The following is a 15,077-nucleotide window of genomic DNA, read 5'->3' as shown; positions in this document are numbered from 1 at the left end:
GATTGTGTTGCTATGTGGAAAAGAGCAATATCTGTGCAAAGACTATAGTTATGCAGTTAAAGTGAATTTAACTCTGTTTAAAAGGTTTACAAAGACATTGTTTATTTATTTTATTTATGTATGTCCTTTATTTCAACTTTATTTTTGTGTATTTAATTCGCACGACAACTTGAGTTGGAAGCAGTCAATAAATCGCCAGTCATCAGAGAATCCTTGTGCTCGTGAAATTACTGGGGGGAGCTACACTGGGAGCTTCCATAGTGTGAAACTCATCCATGCTTCAAAATATAGTAGTAGTTCAAAATATTGCAATTTATAAATCAATGTTGTTCAATATTTTGTATTATTCAAACTATGTATTATTCAATATATTATTTTTAAATTGTTTATATAATTTAATATATTGATCAAAAATAAGTGAATAATACTATATTCCTTCCACAAAGATCACTTGCACAAACCCACCTGCTTCTCTTCACTCTTGATAATGACCAGATCTCCACCATGATTTCTGCAAAACCGTCTGCCATCAGACCAGGTCATCGGTTCCGGGGAGATGAAAAACCCATCCAAGCTAAACACATTTCCTAACAAAAACACACAATTTGTAACTGAATGTATTAATGATTCTGTAAAAAAAAAAATAGCAGTAAAATACAGGCACCAGCGATGAACGCTCTGTTTGAAGGAGTCCAGGTTGTCTTGCTCCAGAGGCAGTCGTATGCAAATGATTGTGCCCCTGTGACGTCACATAACATCTCTGTTCCAAACTAGGCTTTTTTTACTGCTTGATTATATTAATGCTTTTTTATTGATGACGAGGACGTTTTAAGTTATGGAACTTGTAGGATGCAATAATGATACAAAGACCTCTTATGACAAAAGACTACTCTGGCTATCACCAGACCAAGCTCAATTTAAAATTGAACATTGGTCTGGGGAGTTTGCTATGTATTTCCTACTGCACAAGAGGCGTGATCAACGAGCATTAGTCACGCAATTGGATAGTCCTTCAACCAATCAGATCAACGATCCGGGTGACGTACTTTGCAGAGCGATGCGAAAACTCCAGACAGGTTTACCGTGTCTCAATCAGCATTGAGCGATTTTTTTTTTTTTTCAGGTTGTGCAAAAAAACATGAAAGTGATCGGTATTTACACCCACTCGAGCAATTTGTTTGCTAACTAAAGAAGTAATTCAGCATCGTCGAGAGGTTAAAAGGCGACTCTGATACTGTTCTGGTTCAGTGTAAATGAACGCGGAATATAGCCGCCCTAAACTACGTCATTGTCATGACAACCAAAAATAATTCCAGTCAGCTCAGGCGGCGCGAGATTCAAGAAGCAGGAGACGAAACATATAGAGCAAATAATAAAAATATTGTCTACCATCAAGGGGCATTGAAGTAAAAGAGTCCTGTAATCACATCGTGAAGCAAACCACCAAAATAACAGCAGAGAATCATTGTGTGTCATTAATCGCCGTTTGTAATCTTCCTATGAAGAGACTGTCGGATCAACGCTCTGTGACATTTCTCTCAGATAAGGTAAATGTTTAACACAATCGGCGTCACTGTGATTGTGCATTGTTATTTTGGAGTGACGGTCGTGCGAGAGATGGGTAGATCAGATAGAGTTTGAAAACTGCTTGCCGTCGCTTCTTTATCGTCATCGTGTTACACCCGCCAATAGCGAGCAAGGTGGATAAGCCCGTCTGTGATTGGTTCCCGCAAAAGTGTAACGGCGCAGCAGAAGTGAATGCACGGGTTTCCAGACTGAGTTGCCGAGCGAAATCAAATCGCCGGCAGATCAGGCTGGGTTTACCCAGACTAACAAAAGACCAAAGAAAATGTGATTTCTCATGTCATGACCCCTTTAAATGTGGGTACTTTTACTTTCATTTGAGTACATTTCTAATGAAAAACTTTTACTTCGTTACGCTGGGGGACATTCCTCTTGTTACTTTATTTTAATGCATGTTAAGAAATACATAAGTTATTCTAATTGGTTTGAATGATTTGCTGAGATCATCTGAAGCAGTCGTAACAGGAAATTTAAGAAAATCAGGAGCGTTGGACGAAGTGCCAGTGGATCTAGAATCAATTGAAAACAAATCTGCAAATGCATCCTATTGTTTGCCAGCGATGAAGATATTTATTGGGCCTAGTTGAACATCTGCGTTTGCTGTCTCTGAACGACTCAGGTAAGCTACAGCTCCATTCGATCTCATTTCACGTAATATAACACCACTACTACAAAGTATGGCATTACCAGTTTTTTGAATACCTTCACTACCATTGTTTACAGAGTATGAAATGATCAAATGAACACCCGTCAATGGGTATTGCGCAGTGGCAGCGACCTGTATTACTTTTACCCAAGTAAACATTTACTTGTACTTTTACTTGAGTACAGTTCTTGCATACTCTACCCACCTCTGGTAACTTACTATTTTCCATTTAAGCAGTAATATATTGTAGGAAACAACATCAAAGCCGACACTCAGAGACTGTCTGAAATCAGAACCTATACCCTCATTCACTAGTCCCTACAATTTACTATAGTCCACCCAATGGAGTGAGTGAACAAGTGAATTCAGACACTGAGAAAGAAGACGTCATATGTTACTATGAAAATCTTAAAGGGATAGTTCACCCAAAAATGAAAATTTGATGTGTATCTGCTTACCCCCAACGCATCCAAGATGTAGGTGACTTTGTTTCTTCACTAGAACACAAATGATGATTTTTAACTCCAACTTTCATTTTTTCTCACACAAACCGATCGTTTCGGGTCTTAGGACATCAATGTGTCGTCACGAGCCGCAGGGTTTAATTTGGATTTGTCTGAGCAAGTTGTATTTACTCTTATATAGACGATGTTCCCATCCACTGCCATTATTTGACTGACAGACGGCAGCGGTTGGAGTTAAAAATCATCATTTGTGTTTGACTGAAGAAAAAAAGTCACCTACATCTTGGATGCACTGGGGGTAAGCAGATAAACATCAAACTTTCATTTTTTGGGTGAACTATCCCTTTTTAATAGTTACTTGAGTAAGAGTAAAAAAGTATTCAATGAAAAAGAACTACTCAAGTAGCTAGTAACTAATATAAAAAAAGAGACGAGCAGAAACACAATGCTACATCTGACTTCAGCCACAGCCTTAGATAAAATCAACTGAAGATAAAAGAAACTGAATCTCTGAAGATCTGAGGATTAAACAACTCCACAAACAGCATTACAGCTTCACTTACTACTAACCAGACTGACTTTATTCCTGTCATACATCTATAGAAGTTCCTACTGAGAATTAACAAATGTTCAAATGTTATGTTATTTTATAGAAAATGGTTTGTTTGAAGTCACAATTACAGCAAATAATGTTGCTTTAGTTTAGCTCTTGACTTTTTTACATTAGTTTTTCTTTGGCTGTTGTAGCAGTATTTTTATAAAATATGGATTGATAAATACATAATCATCATGTAGTGGTCTGATAAATGATCTTATAAGTTTAATCTTTGATTATGTAGGTGATGTGCTACTTTATTTATAGCAGCCCTGTGTTTCTACAGCACAAGATCCAATAGTGTTATTTTTAAAAGAGATTCTGTGGAAAAAAAAAAAAAAAAAAATGTAACTACTTTGTCATTTAAACGCACACAGACATTAAGAATAAACATGCGAATCTCAACAATAGTGACAATCAAGAAAATCAGATAAAAAGATCAACTCTGAATATCACAAAACAAGCTACTTAAAAAGTCACAACAAAAACAGCAAAAGTAAAAATAAATGAAAATACTAAGACAGTTAAGCTGCATAAATTATTCATGCCACAGTTTATGCTGGGAGACGTGAATGGTTTTTGATTGGTGGTACCCAGCATGCACTGCAACATTAGGCTTTAGGCTTGATCGAGATGCATCGGCGCTGCGCAGATTAATCGCCGCATGACATCAAACTACCGCGAGAGCGTTCGGAGAGAATACGACTTCTCATGCTTATGAATCTCTATCGCGGCACTTTGATGTCATACACCGATGGGTCTGCGCAGCACCAATGCATCTTGATCAAGCCTGTTATGTTGATTGTCAACATTGTTGAGATTAATATGCTGATTCTTGATGTCTGTGTGTGTACAAGTGATGAAGTAGCTTGAACTTTTTTCTGCAAAATAACCTTTAAAAATCCTTCAGATTAAATTAACACAGTTGGAGCTCATGCTGCAGAATCACAGGTCTACTATAATCAATTATACAAAATTGTAGTACAGTCGCATAATCGGATATCAGACTTTAAATAAGACCAGTGGTTCAGGTCATCACATGATAATTGTATATGTCCAAACATAACCAACAACACCTGGTCATGTTTTCTTTTTGGCTTTTTTCCTATAACAAATGCGCTTTATAAACACTCAGTTAAAGCAACCAGAGAAAAAAAAAAAAAAATGATGTTAAAATATCAAGGATCATGAGCCCAACTAGAGCATACACTGATCACCATCAAAATATTATTCATCAAACCAAATATTATTCTCAATAAAACATCAATATCTAAATCTACCCGATTTTCATTCTCAACCAAAATTTCATGTCCGACCAACATTAGTGTTGTTGGAGTCCAACATCTTCCTGACACTACACTGCTACTACACAATTTTAGTTTTTCTAAGAAAATGTTTGTTTGTTTATTTATCCATGTCTTTTTAGATAACTGGTATCAATCTCAGACAAAATAATTTGCCAGGTCTATGGAAACCCTACTTAGAGGTTGTTCCACATTATTAAGCAAGTCACAGTTCTCATGCAATGTGGGGAGGAAGAAAGATCTTTCTGAAGATGAAAAGCATGAAATGGTGCAATGTTGTGCAAAAGGCATGAAAACAACTAATAGTGTGTGAAACTGAATGGAGATTATCAAATTATCATAAGATTTGTGAGTGATTTAGAGCACAGCAGAACTCGGTCAGATAAAGGCTTATTAATGAAAGTTCCTGTCAAAAAATTAATTGTATTAAAAGGGCAGCTATAAAAAAAGCCAGTGTTGAGCAGCAAACAGGTATTTGAAGATTCTGCTGTGCTCTAAATCACTCACAAATCTTATGATAATTCCATAATCTCCATTCAGTTTCACACAATATTAGTTGTTTTCATGCCTTTTGCACAACATTGCACCATTTCATGCTTTTCATCTTCAGAAAGATCTTTCTTCCTCCCCATAATGCATGAGAACTGTGACTTGCTTAATAATGTGGAACAACCTCTAAGTAGGGTTTCCATAGATCTGGCAATTTTTTTTGTCTGAGATTGATACCAGTTATCTAAAAAGACATGGATAAATAAACAAACAAACATTTTCTTAGAAAAACTAAAATCTGAATGTTTATTCTACTGAAATCTTACTGATTTGTCTCTTGCATAATAATTTGGAACGCAGTGTACATTGACATACTGTGCTTTCTGGGTGTGAATGAGACGGCTTGAGAGTCACATCAGTTAAGTATTCATAAAAATGTGAAGATGACACTTACTGGAAGGGGGAGCGCTAAGAGAAACGCTAACAGGGTCACTGGCTTCACTCAATCCCACTTTAGCAACGATCTTGTAGTGGATCACGTAATGCTTTCCAGACTCTAATCCAGTCAGAGTAATGTCTTCATCATATGTCTCTATAAAAAGCCATGGTTCCTCAGCTCCAGAATGTGATTTCACCTGCTTGTACTCCACTCTGTACTGCACTCTCTCTCCAGATGAAGACTTCTGCAGTTTATAGGTCACACCTTGGGGCAGGACTTTCTTCACTATTGGTGGGGATGGCTTGGACATGGGCTGGAACTGTGTGTCTGTCAGTTGCCCTTTTTTATACAGATATATGGAGCCTCCTGCAATGGAGGGATTGGGGATGGCAGAAATAATGAAGCGGATACTCTTATCATCTTTATTGGCTTCTGCAAACCTCCTGAATTGAGACACATTCTCTATCATCTTTATTATGACTTTGGGATCATTGAACCACTTTCTGAGAGATTTCACAGAAAACGTATTATTACTCCCGTCTAGCTCTTTATGCCTGTCAGATTCCAGAAACTCTTTCAGGGTTGAAAGATATGGGTCTTCATACTTCAGAGATGTGAACGTGAAACACACCACTGCATCAACGTTACGATAAAAGAAAATGGTCATGGGAAAGTATGAGCCTTCAATTTTGATCCCTTCCAATGACTTAGTGACCGAACTCAAGAGGTCAAGTTCAGACTTTGCACCATGTAACCAGTGGTTAAGCATGTCAGCATTGAATGGGGATCTGCTGTGCTTCTTCAGGAATTCTTCCAGAGACTTCTCCTCCATCTTTCCTCCTCGAATAGCAGGTAAGATCCTGCCAACTTCTCCCAGAAGCCTTGACTTGTAAATCATAAATGACTCCTGATATGAGTGCAGCCTCTTTTTAATGTCACTGAAGGCATTGACCATTGCACTTTTGATCAGGTCATTGTATGTCCTCTCTGCTTCTCCCAGCTCCTCGATTATATCTTCAATACTGGAAACCAGACTTGTAGTGATTTCTCTCTCCAGCTGAGCTGCTTTATTGTCCAGTAGATGAAGAGGATAAAGCCAGACTTTTATCGGAACCACACTATTTGGATTCTCCTTTATCAGTTCGGGGAGCTTCTTGTATGTCTGTATGGCTTCTACGTATGTGGTGGGGTTCTGCTCAAGTAAGAAGTCCCCATAAAATGTGCAGATGGTATTCTCAACAATTTTCTTGTCATCTTCATTCATATTTACAGATCCTTCTCCATCAATGGAAAATGAAGAAATGCTCTGGACCATGACATTCAATTTTCCTTCAATCTCCTGCTTTTTTTCTTCATCTGAAATTGTCCGATCAAATACCATGACGGCCTGAGCTCCATACAGCACAGCAACGACCACATGAGTTGCAGTTTTCTGGTCAAACACCTGAGGGTAGGTGATATGGCTCAGCTGGGACATTGTGAGATGTTCATATCTTGTGGTTACACTGTAATACATTGTAACTCTGGACTGTTGGTGTCATGCAGGAACTTGCCAGATCCTCCCACCTCCACCAGCCCTCCCAAGAAACTGGCCTTCAGAGAAGCGCTTACATCCAGGAGGCTGGACTTACTAGAAAGAGAGTCAGAGCTACTAAACTTCTCTTTAGTTCGGTACTGTGGATGAATGTTCACATTTTCATTCAGTGATTTTGTATCCCAGAGAGTAACACCTGAAATGAATAATGGCTTTAACAATTACTATATTTATGAGAAAGTGATGTACTTTTGTAAATGTAAATTGTAAGTGTGCAGGCTTTATAATAGTGTCACACAAAGACTTGGTGATTCAACATTTGGTGGAAAAAAAAAATCTTTAAATTATTTTTTTTAGGTAGATACACCACCTGGAATGAAGGTATCTTCACGGCAGTCGTAAAGCATACCAAGAGACAGAGGTCTTCCTAGGGCTGCAACTTCAATTGGCCATGGACATAATAAAGAAAAAAAGGAAAAAAAGAAAATATTTATAAAACATTTCTCCATCATAATAATAATGAATACAGTTCAATGCTGTAGAAATCCATTATAAATAAAATTAAAGCTGTGAGCAGCGATGAAAAGACCCTTGCACCGCCACCCGGTTGCTTTAGGAAGACAAAGCACGGTGGGCAATATGCATTTAAGTATATAAATATAGGAGGACAACATCAGTCATTTGTATTTGCCACACTTCCTGCTGCCAGCTGGTGGCGCTATGACTATAACTAAATTTTTTAGTTTGTAGATGTCTTCAGGCTAGGGCACTTATCAAACCTACAGTTTGATGCAGAATTTTACATTGTATGCTCGAGTTACAACAACTTCCTGTTTCATGATAATAATAGCATGCTTTAGCACTCAGCTAAGAGTTGCTACCATTTTTTAGAATGTTTCTAGCATGTTTAGCACTCAATGGCATATTTTAGTAAGTTGCTAGTAGTGCACCACAGTGTTAAACACATCGCTTCCTGTTGCCAGTGGATGGCGCTATTACTATAACTGAACATTGTAATTTAGATGTGTTTAGGGCAGGACTGTTCTCAAACATGTGAAGTTTGGAGCAGATCGGACATTGCATGCCTGAGTTACAACAGCTTCCTGTTTCATGGCGTTAATCACATGCATTAGTACTTTAAAGCCAAGTGTTTCATTTAAAGTGTTTCTAGCATGTTTGGTACTTCATGGCATATTGAAATGTGTTACTAGGAGTGAATTACAGTGTAAAGCATGCCATTTCCTCTTCCCAGCAGGTGGCGCTATGACTAACTGAATATTGGCATATAGATATGTTCAGGCCAGGACTCTTATCACACATGTGAAGTTTGGAGCAGATCGGACATAGTATGCCTGAGTAACAACAGCTTCCTCTTTCATGGCGAAACATCAGACTTTGTCAAGCCGCCACGGACACGCCCTTCAGTGAAAACTCTAGATCTTCACAAGTTAACTTTGCAAAGCCCTTTAGATTAGACTGAACATATATGATGTTGATCTGATTCAAGCTCTAGGGAGGAGTTTGTTGAAGTACAACATGTGGAAATGGCAAAACTGCAGACATTTTGCAAAGAAAATTCAAAATATCTCACTTCCTGTTGGGTTTTCAGATTTTGCACCCATGGACTTTTTTGTAGGTATCAGGCTGATAGATGTGTCTACCGAATTTCATCTTGTACGTGAAACATAACGTGAAGGGCGCTTAATTTAAATTTTGACGCTTCTGATGCGTGTGTACGAAGTTTCATGAGTTTTTGAGTATGTCTAAGCCCTCAAAAATGCGATTCATTTCGGAGAAGAAGAATAACTGAGCAAGCAATTACAATAGTGTCTTCACACCATCAGTGCTCAGGCCCTAAAAATACAGCTGCAGAGGGACTACAGGATCAAGCTAACAACATCCAATAAGCACACAAAATCATATAAAATGCAAAAAGACAACTCATTTCATTTTTTATTTTTCAACAAACAATTTAGGATCATACTAGGTAAGATTTAGTCACAGAACCTCTGAGACCTAGGCCAGCACTTTCCATGTTACGCCACCAGGCTGACGAAACAGAGAAGTGCCAAAGGCCATGTACACACTGTAAGTTTCAGGAGTGACAACCGCATTTAAATGCGGGAATTATGGAGTCAAATTAATGCCTTAAAGTTTTGCACAAAAATAAAGTTTTGCAAAACAAAAAAAAAGAATTAAGCAATAAAAAAATGTTTTGCAAACAAAAATAAAGAATTGCAAAGGAAAAATAAAGTATTGAGCGGAAAAAAATAAGTTTTGCAAACAAAAATAATAAATTGCAAAATAAAATAAAGTAGTGCAAAAATAAAAATATAATCAATTACAAAAATCAATGACAGCTGTAATCCTATTTTATCTTTGCCACATATATTTCATGCTCAAACCTACTGAATCATTTGCAACGCTGATTTTATTCTGCGTTTAATTTGAATACTTAATTACATTTTTTGCTTTGGTCCCACTTTGTATGCCACTATGTACTAACATTTAAATGAATCATTTGATACAATGCACTTATATTGTCTACAACATGTTTTTACATTATACTTGTATTTTAAAAGATATGTAATTAATTTCTGTAAATTACACTGTTGACCCTTCCCTATTTTTTGATGTACGTACATAATAGTTAAGGACACCTAATATAAAGTGGGACCAGTACTTTTGTACTTTTACTTAAGTAAAATCGAAAAGGAGTATGTAATACATTTACTGGAGTAATATTTTATTAGGGTATCTGTACTTTGACTTGATTTGTGCTCCGCTGCTGGTTTTGTTCATGGCTTTTTGTTAAAGGGGTGGTTCAGTGTTTTTTTTCTAGGCTTGATTGTGTTTTGGGGGCACAGTTTAACATGTCTTAATGCTTTGTTTTTTTGAAAACACTGTATCTTTTATATATTTTACCTTTATTCTACACCTCTGTTTCCACTGTCATATGAACGGCTCGTTTGACTTCCTGCTTCTATTAAGCCACTCCCTCTGACATACGCAGTGTGCTCAGATTGGTCAGCAGGTTGGTAACTGGCCCAGTGTATCGTGATTCGCTGAAGTGTCCGGAAACGCCACGCCCCTTACCATTCGTAGTTACGCACTTAGGTGGAAAGTAAATAATAGCGCCTATATTGCTGTATCAAATTGAGCCGAATCAGACCCAGATGAAGAGGATAAAGCTGAACCTCTGCAATCACTGTTTTAAAGGACGTTTATGAATGGTATTTCATTTTGTATTTGTGTCACAGTGTTTAGATGCTGTCACTGCTGTTTGTTAGCTTTCAATATACAGTTTTATCCTGATTAAAGCTTTACTGTAGCCGAATACATGACTGAGTAGTCGCATTTTTGTAAAGCTATCGTTTAATTTATAGCATGAGCAACTGTTTGTCTATGAACATAGACGTTTGTTGGTCTTTGTTGCACTAGAACGTAGCTAACTGGCTAGCAAAAACGAGTTGCTCTTTATATATGTCCTACACAGCAAAATCCCCAGAGTTAAATCAACTCTGCTCAGAGTACATTTGGTCCCTCTCTAAATAGTGTTAAAGTAACACTGAAACAGAGTTAAAGTTAATGAGATAATTAAGCAATTAATAAGGCTGTTCTTGTGTTTCTCTTTTCTTTAGTGATTCTGCTTGTTAACAGCAGGTGTTCATCACTAATGCACAATCATCACTTAATTAATTGCTTAATTATCTCATGCCTACTTTTCGCCCACTTTGTTTCGTGTTCCCGGGGGCGTGTTTATGTTAATAGCAAGGGTTTATGATGTCACCAACCCAGGAAGAAGCTTGTTGTAGTCCAAACCGGTCGTTTTTGTATGCATTAAACTGCCATAACTTTAAAAGACAATATCTCCGTTTGCATTGAACTTTCACCGCTGTAACTTTGCAGATACTGTTTATGCTCAAGCAGCAACATTACACACTAACTAAAGTTAAAAAAGTGAAATCGCATTCAACCACCCCTTTAAACTCTCTATTGGGGAATTATTTATTTTAAAAATATCCCTATGGAATAAATTAATAAGAAAATACTTCTAAGGACATTGAATCTGCCCTGTCATATTACTGATCTTTATTCAGCACATTCACATTTTGTAACATCATTCACATCTTACCTTGAGTCTTTGTTCCTTCAATTCTAGCATTCGCCACAGATACGGTTGCCAGCCATAGATATGAATGTAAGTAAATGAAGTTCGGCTGCTTCAGGTACGTTGAAAGTGCCACCATCTTAGAACAGTCAGCGAGAAGATCTGTTTGAACAGAAGTCACAGGAGAAGATGCCTCAGTGTCATCAATAAACTGCCTTTGTGTCATTAGTGATATTTAAAAAAAATGAAATAATGATTTTATGTTAATTCTACATACAGACAGTATGATAATAGAGAAAAATAACACTGCTTGGTGATTGTTTAAAATAATAGTCAGTAATGTCGGGCATTGCTGTTTGAGCTGCGTGTGCTGAAGCTGAAGGGTGAATGAAAACCGGCATTGCTAGCAGGATAATAAACTAAAACCAAATGCATCCTTTATGAGATTAATCAGGTATATACTGTAAATGTTATGCGGGCCAGTGAGAGCTGTGGGGGTAAACCTCTCTCCCCTGGCCTCAAGAGGCACACTAGCGACTGATGCTAGAGGCTGTCATCTTTATCCTCCCTGTTAGTGCGCCTGCCTCCTATGTCGGAGATGCCAGTTTGAATCCTGCTCGGAGCGGGTCAAATAGGACCGGTTACATATAAAACACAAATACCAGTGCTTGAAATGGACCAGTACACAGTCTGCATGTAAGTAAGCCTGCCGCACCCTCCCTTCGTCAGGAGCATGTTGAGCATGTTTGGTTTTGGTAAGTCCCAGGAATACCGGTATTTTTATTTTTCCACTTCAAGCACTGATAAAAACAATGTTTCTACTTACATTTGCACAAAAGGATGCAAATGCACAAGTGAACTTCTGTGATCAAGCCAGCTGCAGTTTGAAAACACACAGTTTTTATTAGATTAATGATTTCTGAAGGATCATGTGATGCTGAAAATTCAGCTTTGATCACAGGAATAAATTATATTTTAAAGTGACATACCCAAAAAATTCTTCATACAGTGGACTACTAGTAAAATTGAAAAAAAAACATTGGAACCAAAAATTATTCAGACACTTTTACCTGACCATGTTTTGCTTAAGTGTCATCTGACATAATTAAGGTTATTGTGATCTTGTCCTATTTTATGACCTTAATAAAAAAAATAGTGAATCAACTAAAGAATGAAATGTTGAAGGTGTCTGAATGAATTTTGGTTTGACTGTATATGTTCTTGATGTCGACCCATTTACTTTCAAGTGGAGGACCCTTTTAACAGAGCGGCATCACAGCATATCATCGAGTGGTAAAGGCTTTACCAGTGCGTAACATTGAGATGTCCACTTGCTTAATCACTTAATTATCTTAATTACAGCAACCCTGCTTCCGTGTTACTTTTACTCTCTGTAGTGTGGACTCTACAGCTTTTTGCTGAGGTTAAACGGGTTAAAGGTGTAAGATAAAAAGACACATGAGCGAAATGTATATTAACAGTAATAAACTGTAAATTAAGTTTAAAGCAAACAACAAACTAAGTTTACAGTAAGCAAAAACAGTAATATATTGGCAAATCTGCTGCCAGTAGTTTACTGCAAAAATTACTGTGAAGTCACATTGAACTTAATGTGAACTCAATGAGAGTAAATGTTGAACTGAAGTGTTATTTTGTGTGTTTTTACACACACACACACGTGATGATATAGTGGTAATGTTCTGTTATAGCAGAATTGAAAGTGTTTCTGTTGTCTGAGTTTTGTGAGGTTTACTGCTGTGCTAAAGAGAGGAGATCCTGTGCTTCAGTCCAGCAGAGGAACAACAAACACTGATGATACGCTGCATGTTGCTTTGCTCTAAAGCAGTAACTGGATAAGTTGAGTTTTAATTTAGTGCAGCTGTGCTGCCAGCATTTTACAGATAAATTACAGGACAATGTTTACAGAAAAAAAAAAAGCTGTTAACTTTCTACACTGTAAAATATTACCGTGATTTTAACAGTAAAAGACTGTAAAAATGCTGCGGTGAAAAACTGTTAATTGGTTTACAGAAAGTTTCCGTACTATATACGGTGAATAACTGTAATAGATCTAATGGTACATTTAATGTAATTTTACGGCAAAATACCGTTAAATTCACAGTTTTTGAAAGTGAAAAATAACAATTCATTGTAAAATTTACAGTGAAAAACCGTAAATTGACATTCCCACAATTCCCTGCGTGACACTTCACATTTGATATATTTTCGGTGAAATAACTCTGTTTCTTCTTAGTTTTTCTCATTTTTTCCTAATCAGTTATGTACATTAGGGTTTTATGTTACATCTAATGTTGTTAAATTAATGTTTATTGCATTTTTAAAATTTCATGCATGTTACCATGATGGTGTTTAGTGTGTGTGTGAATGACACTGTGTGCATCTTCTATATATTAGTATTGTCCTTCTCAGATTGTGGAAAATCTGCTTGTGATGAACTTTGATTCATCATGTGACTCTCATCACCACTGTGTGTGGTGACTGTCAGTGTATTATAAAGATACAAAACAGATATTAGTACTTCATTAGGTTGGTAAATTAACATTATATCAGTTAATGAAGTATGTTATTTTACCGTAAATTTAACAGGTTTTTTTTACAGTGTACTGAAATCCAATGTTAAATATACATATTTAAAATGTAAAATTCACATGTAACTCCGTAAGTATGTTTACGGTTTGATGTCATTTTTACAGTATTGTTCTGGTAACCAAAGCTGCCGGTATTTTTCCGTAGAAACAACGGGATTTTTTTTACAGTGTAGGCGAAACTACTGGCAGGTAATTACTGTAAATTTACACTGCAAAGTTTCTCAGTGGCATTTAATATAAATTGAAATATAAATGACAAATAATATACTTTTACGTGGTTGAAAACATTACATTTAATTCACACTTAAGTGTTCTTTAATAAAGTATATTATTTGCGTAATAAGTGCATTTTATGAAAGGGTTTGAGTGTGCATGCGCTTCAGGTCCTCAATGACAGTTCAGAGGCAATAATGTAGAAGTGGGCGTTGATCTTCTGCAGATGTCATACTGAGACAAAATATGAAATTGTCAAAATAGAGGTTTTTGTCAGCTTAATCTCTATACAAGCTGTTTTTGGACTAATGAGAAATATTCAAGTTTGACCTTCTGGCTTTATTCACCGTACCGCAGGTTTCATGGGGGAAAAACTTACTTTATAATTCAATACAAAATAACTTTAGTCATTTCATTAATTATCTCAATATTTTAAATTTCCTTATAAATAAGGATGGTTATCAATTGTTTCAAATCCTATATTATTAAAAAAAAAATCCTTCAGTTACTTTTCAATCTAGTGATGATTTTTAATTTTAATAAAAACATGTCTATGATTCCCCTGTTATGAGCACATTCACACTAACATCTCCTGTTCATATTGATTGAAATGATGAATTACCTGGAGTCTCTGTGTGTCCGTGGGAAGTTCAGAGATGAAATCTTCTGCTAAAATCTTCAACTGAAGTCTGAAGCTCACTGGATTTCTGTAGTGATATTTATACTCAGAAAAAAATGTCCTTTACCCTCATGGACTCAGACTCTGCTGGCCCCCGAGATGAGATTTGAGATTGGCACAGCATCGCAGCATTGTGAGCTTACTGTCATTCATGTCTGTGCCAAAAAGACAAAGTTTTGTGGTTTAAACAACTGGTTTTCATTGTGGCAAAGAAAGCATAGACCCAAAAATGAACCCAAAAATGAAAATTGGCATAATTTTCATTCTATATAACATATAAACATATCATTAATAACATACAAACATTGATTATGTGTGATTGTCAATGTTTATATCAACTATGATCAGACCTCACCTTTACAGTTTGTTTGGTAAATTTGGTGACATCTAGTGGTGTCACAATATAACAG

The 15,077-nt window shown here is 36.6% G+C and overlaps 1 protein-coding gene, 1 long non-coding RNA gene and 1 pseudogene across 2 annotated transcripts; all 3 read right to left on the bottom strand.

Annotated features, from left to right (window-relative positions):
• The window catches only part of LOC125278694, a 368,525-nt pseudogene that overhangs the window by 20,419 nt on the left and 333,029 nt on the right, over window positions 1-15,077 (bottom strand).
• On the bottom strand, window positions 448-7,053 carry LOC125249358 (cytolytic toxin-alpha-like). Its single transcript, XM_048161639.1, has 2 exons — window positions 5,537-7,053; window positions 448-587 (listed from the first exon to the last, which is right to left on the bottom strand). Exons 1-2 carry the CDS (start codon window positions 7,035-7,037, stop codon window positions 448-450), a joined length of 1,641 nt encoding a protein of 546 aa, XP_048017596.1. The 5' UTR covers window positions 7,038-7,053.
• Window positions 7,423-14,750, bottom strand: LOC125249065. The gene is made up of 3 exons (XR_007180486.1): window positions 14,611-14,750; window positions 11,191-11,328; window positions 7,423-7,494 (listed from the first exon to the last, which is right to left on the bottom strand). It is a non-coding gene; the product is annotated as an uncharacterized LOC125249065 (long non-coding RNA).

Source organism: Megalobrama amblycephala, linkage group LG1 (assembly GCF_018812025.1).
Source record: "Megalobrama amblycephala isolate DHTTF-2021 linkage group LG1, ASM1881202v1, whole genome shotgun sequence".
NCBI lineage: Eukaryota > Metazoa > Chordata > Actinopteri > Cypriniformes > Xenocyprididae > Megalobrama > Megalobrama amblycephala.
This window is presented reverse-complemented; position numbering and strand designations above follow the sequence as displayed.

Bases quoted from the DNA above. Each gene is read 5' to 3' on its own strand.
- LOC125249358 (XM_048161639.1), bottom strand. From the start codon at position 7,037: ATGTATTACAGTGTAACCACAAGATATGAACATCTCACAATGTCCCAG. The intron at 588-5,536 runs GTAAGTGTCATC...TGTTTTTGTTAG, and splicing joins TCTTAGCGCTCCCCCTTCCA to GAAATGTGTTTAGCTTGGAT.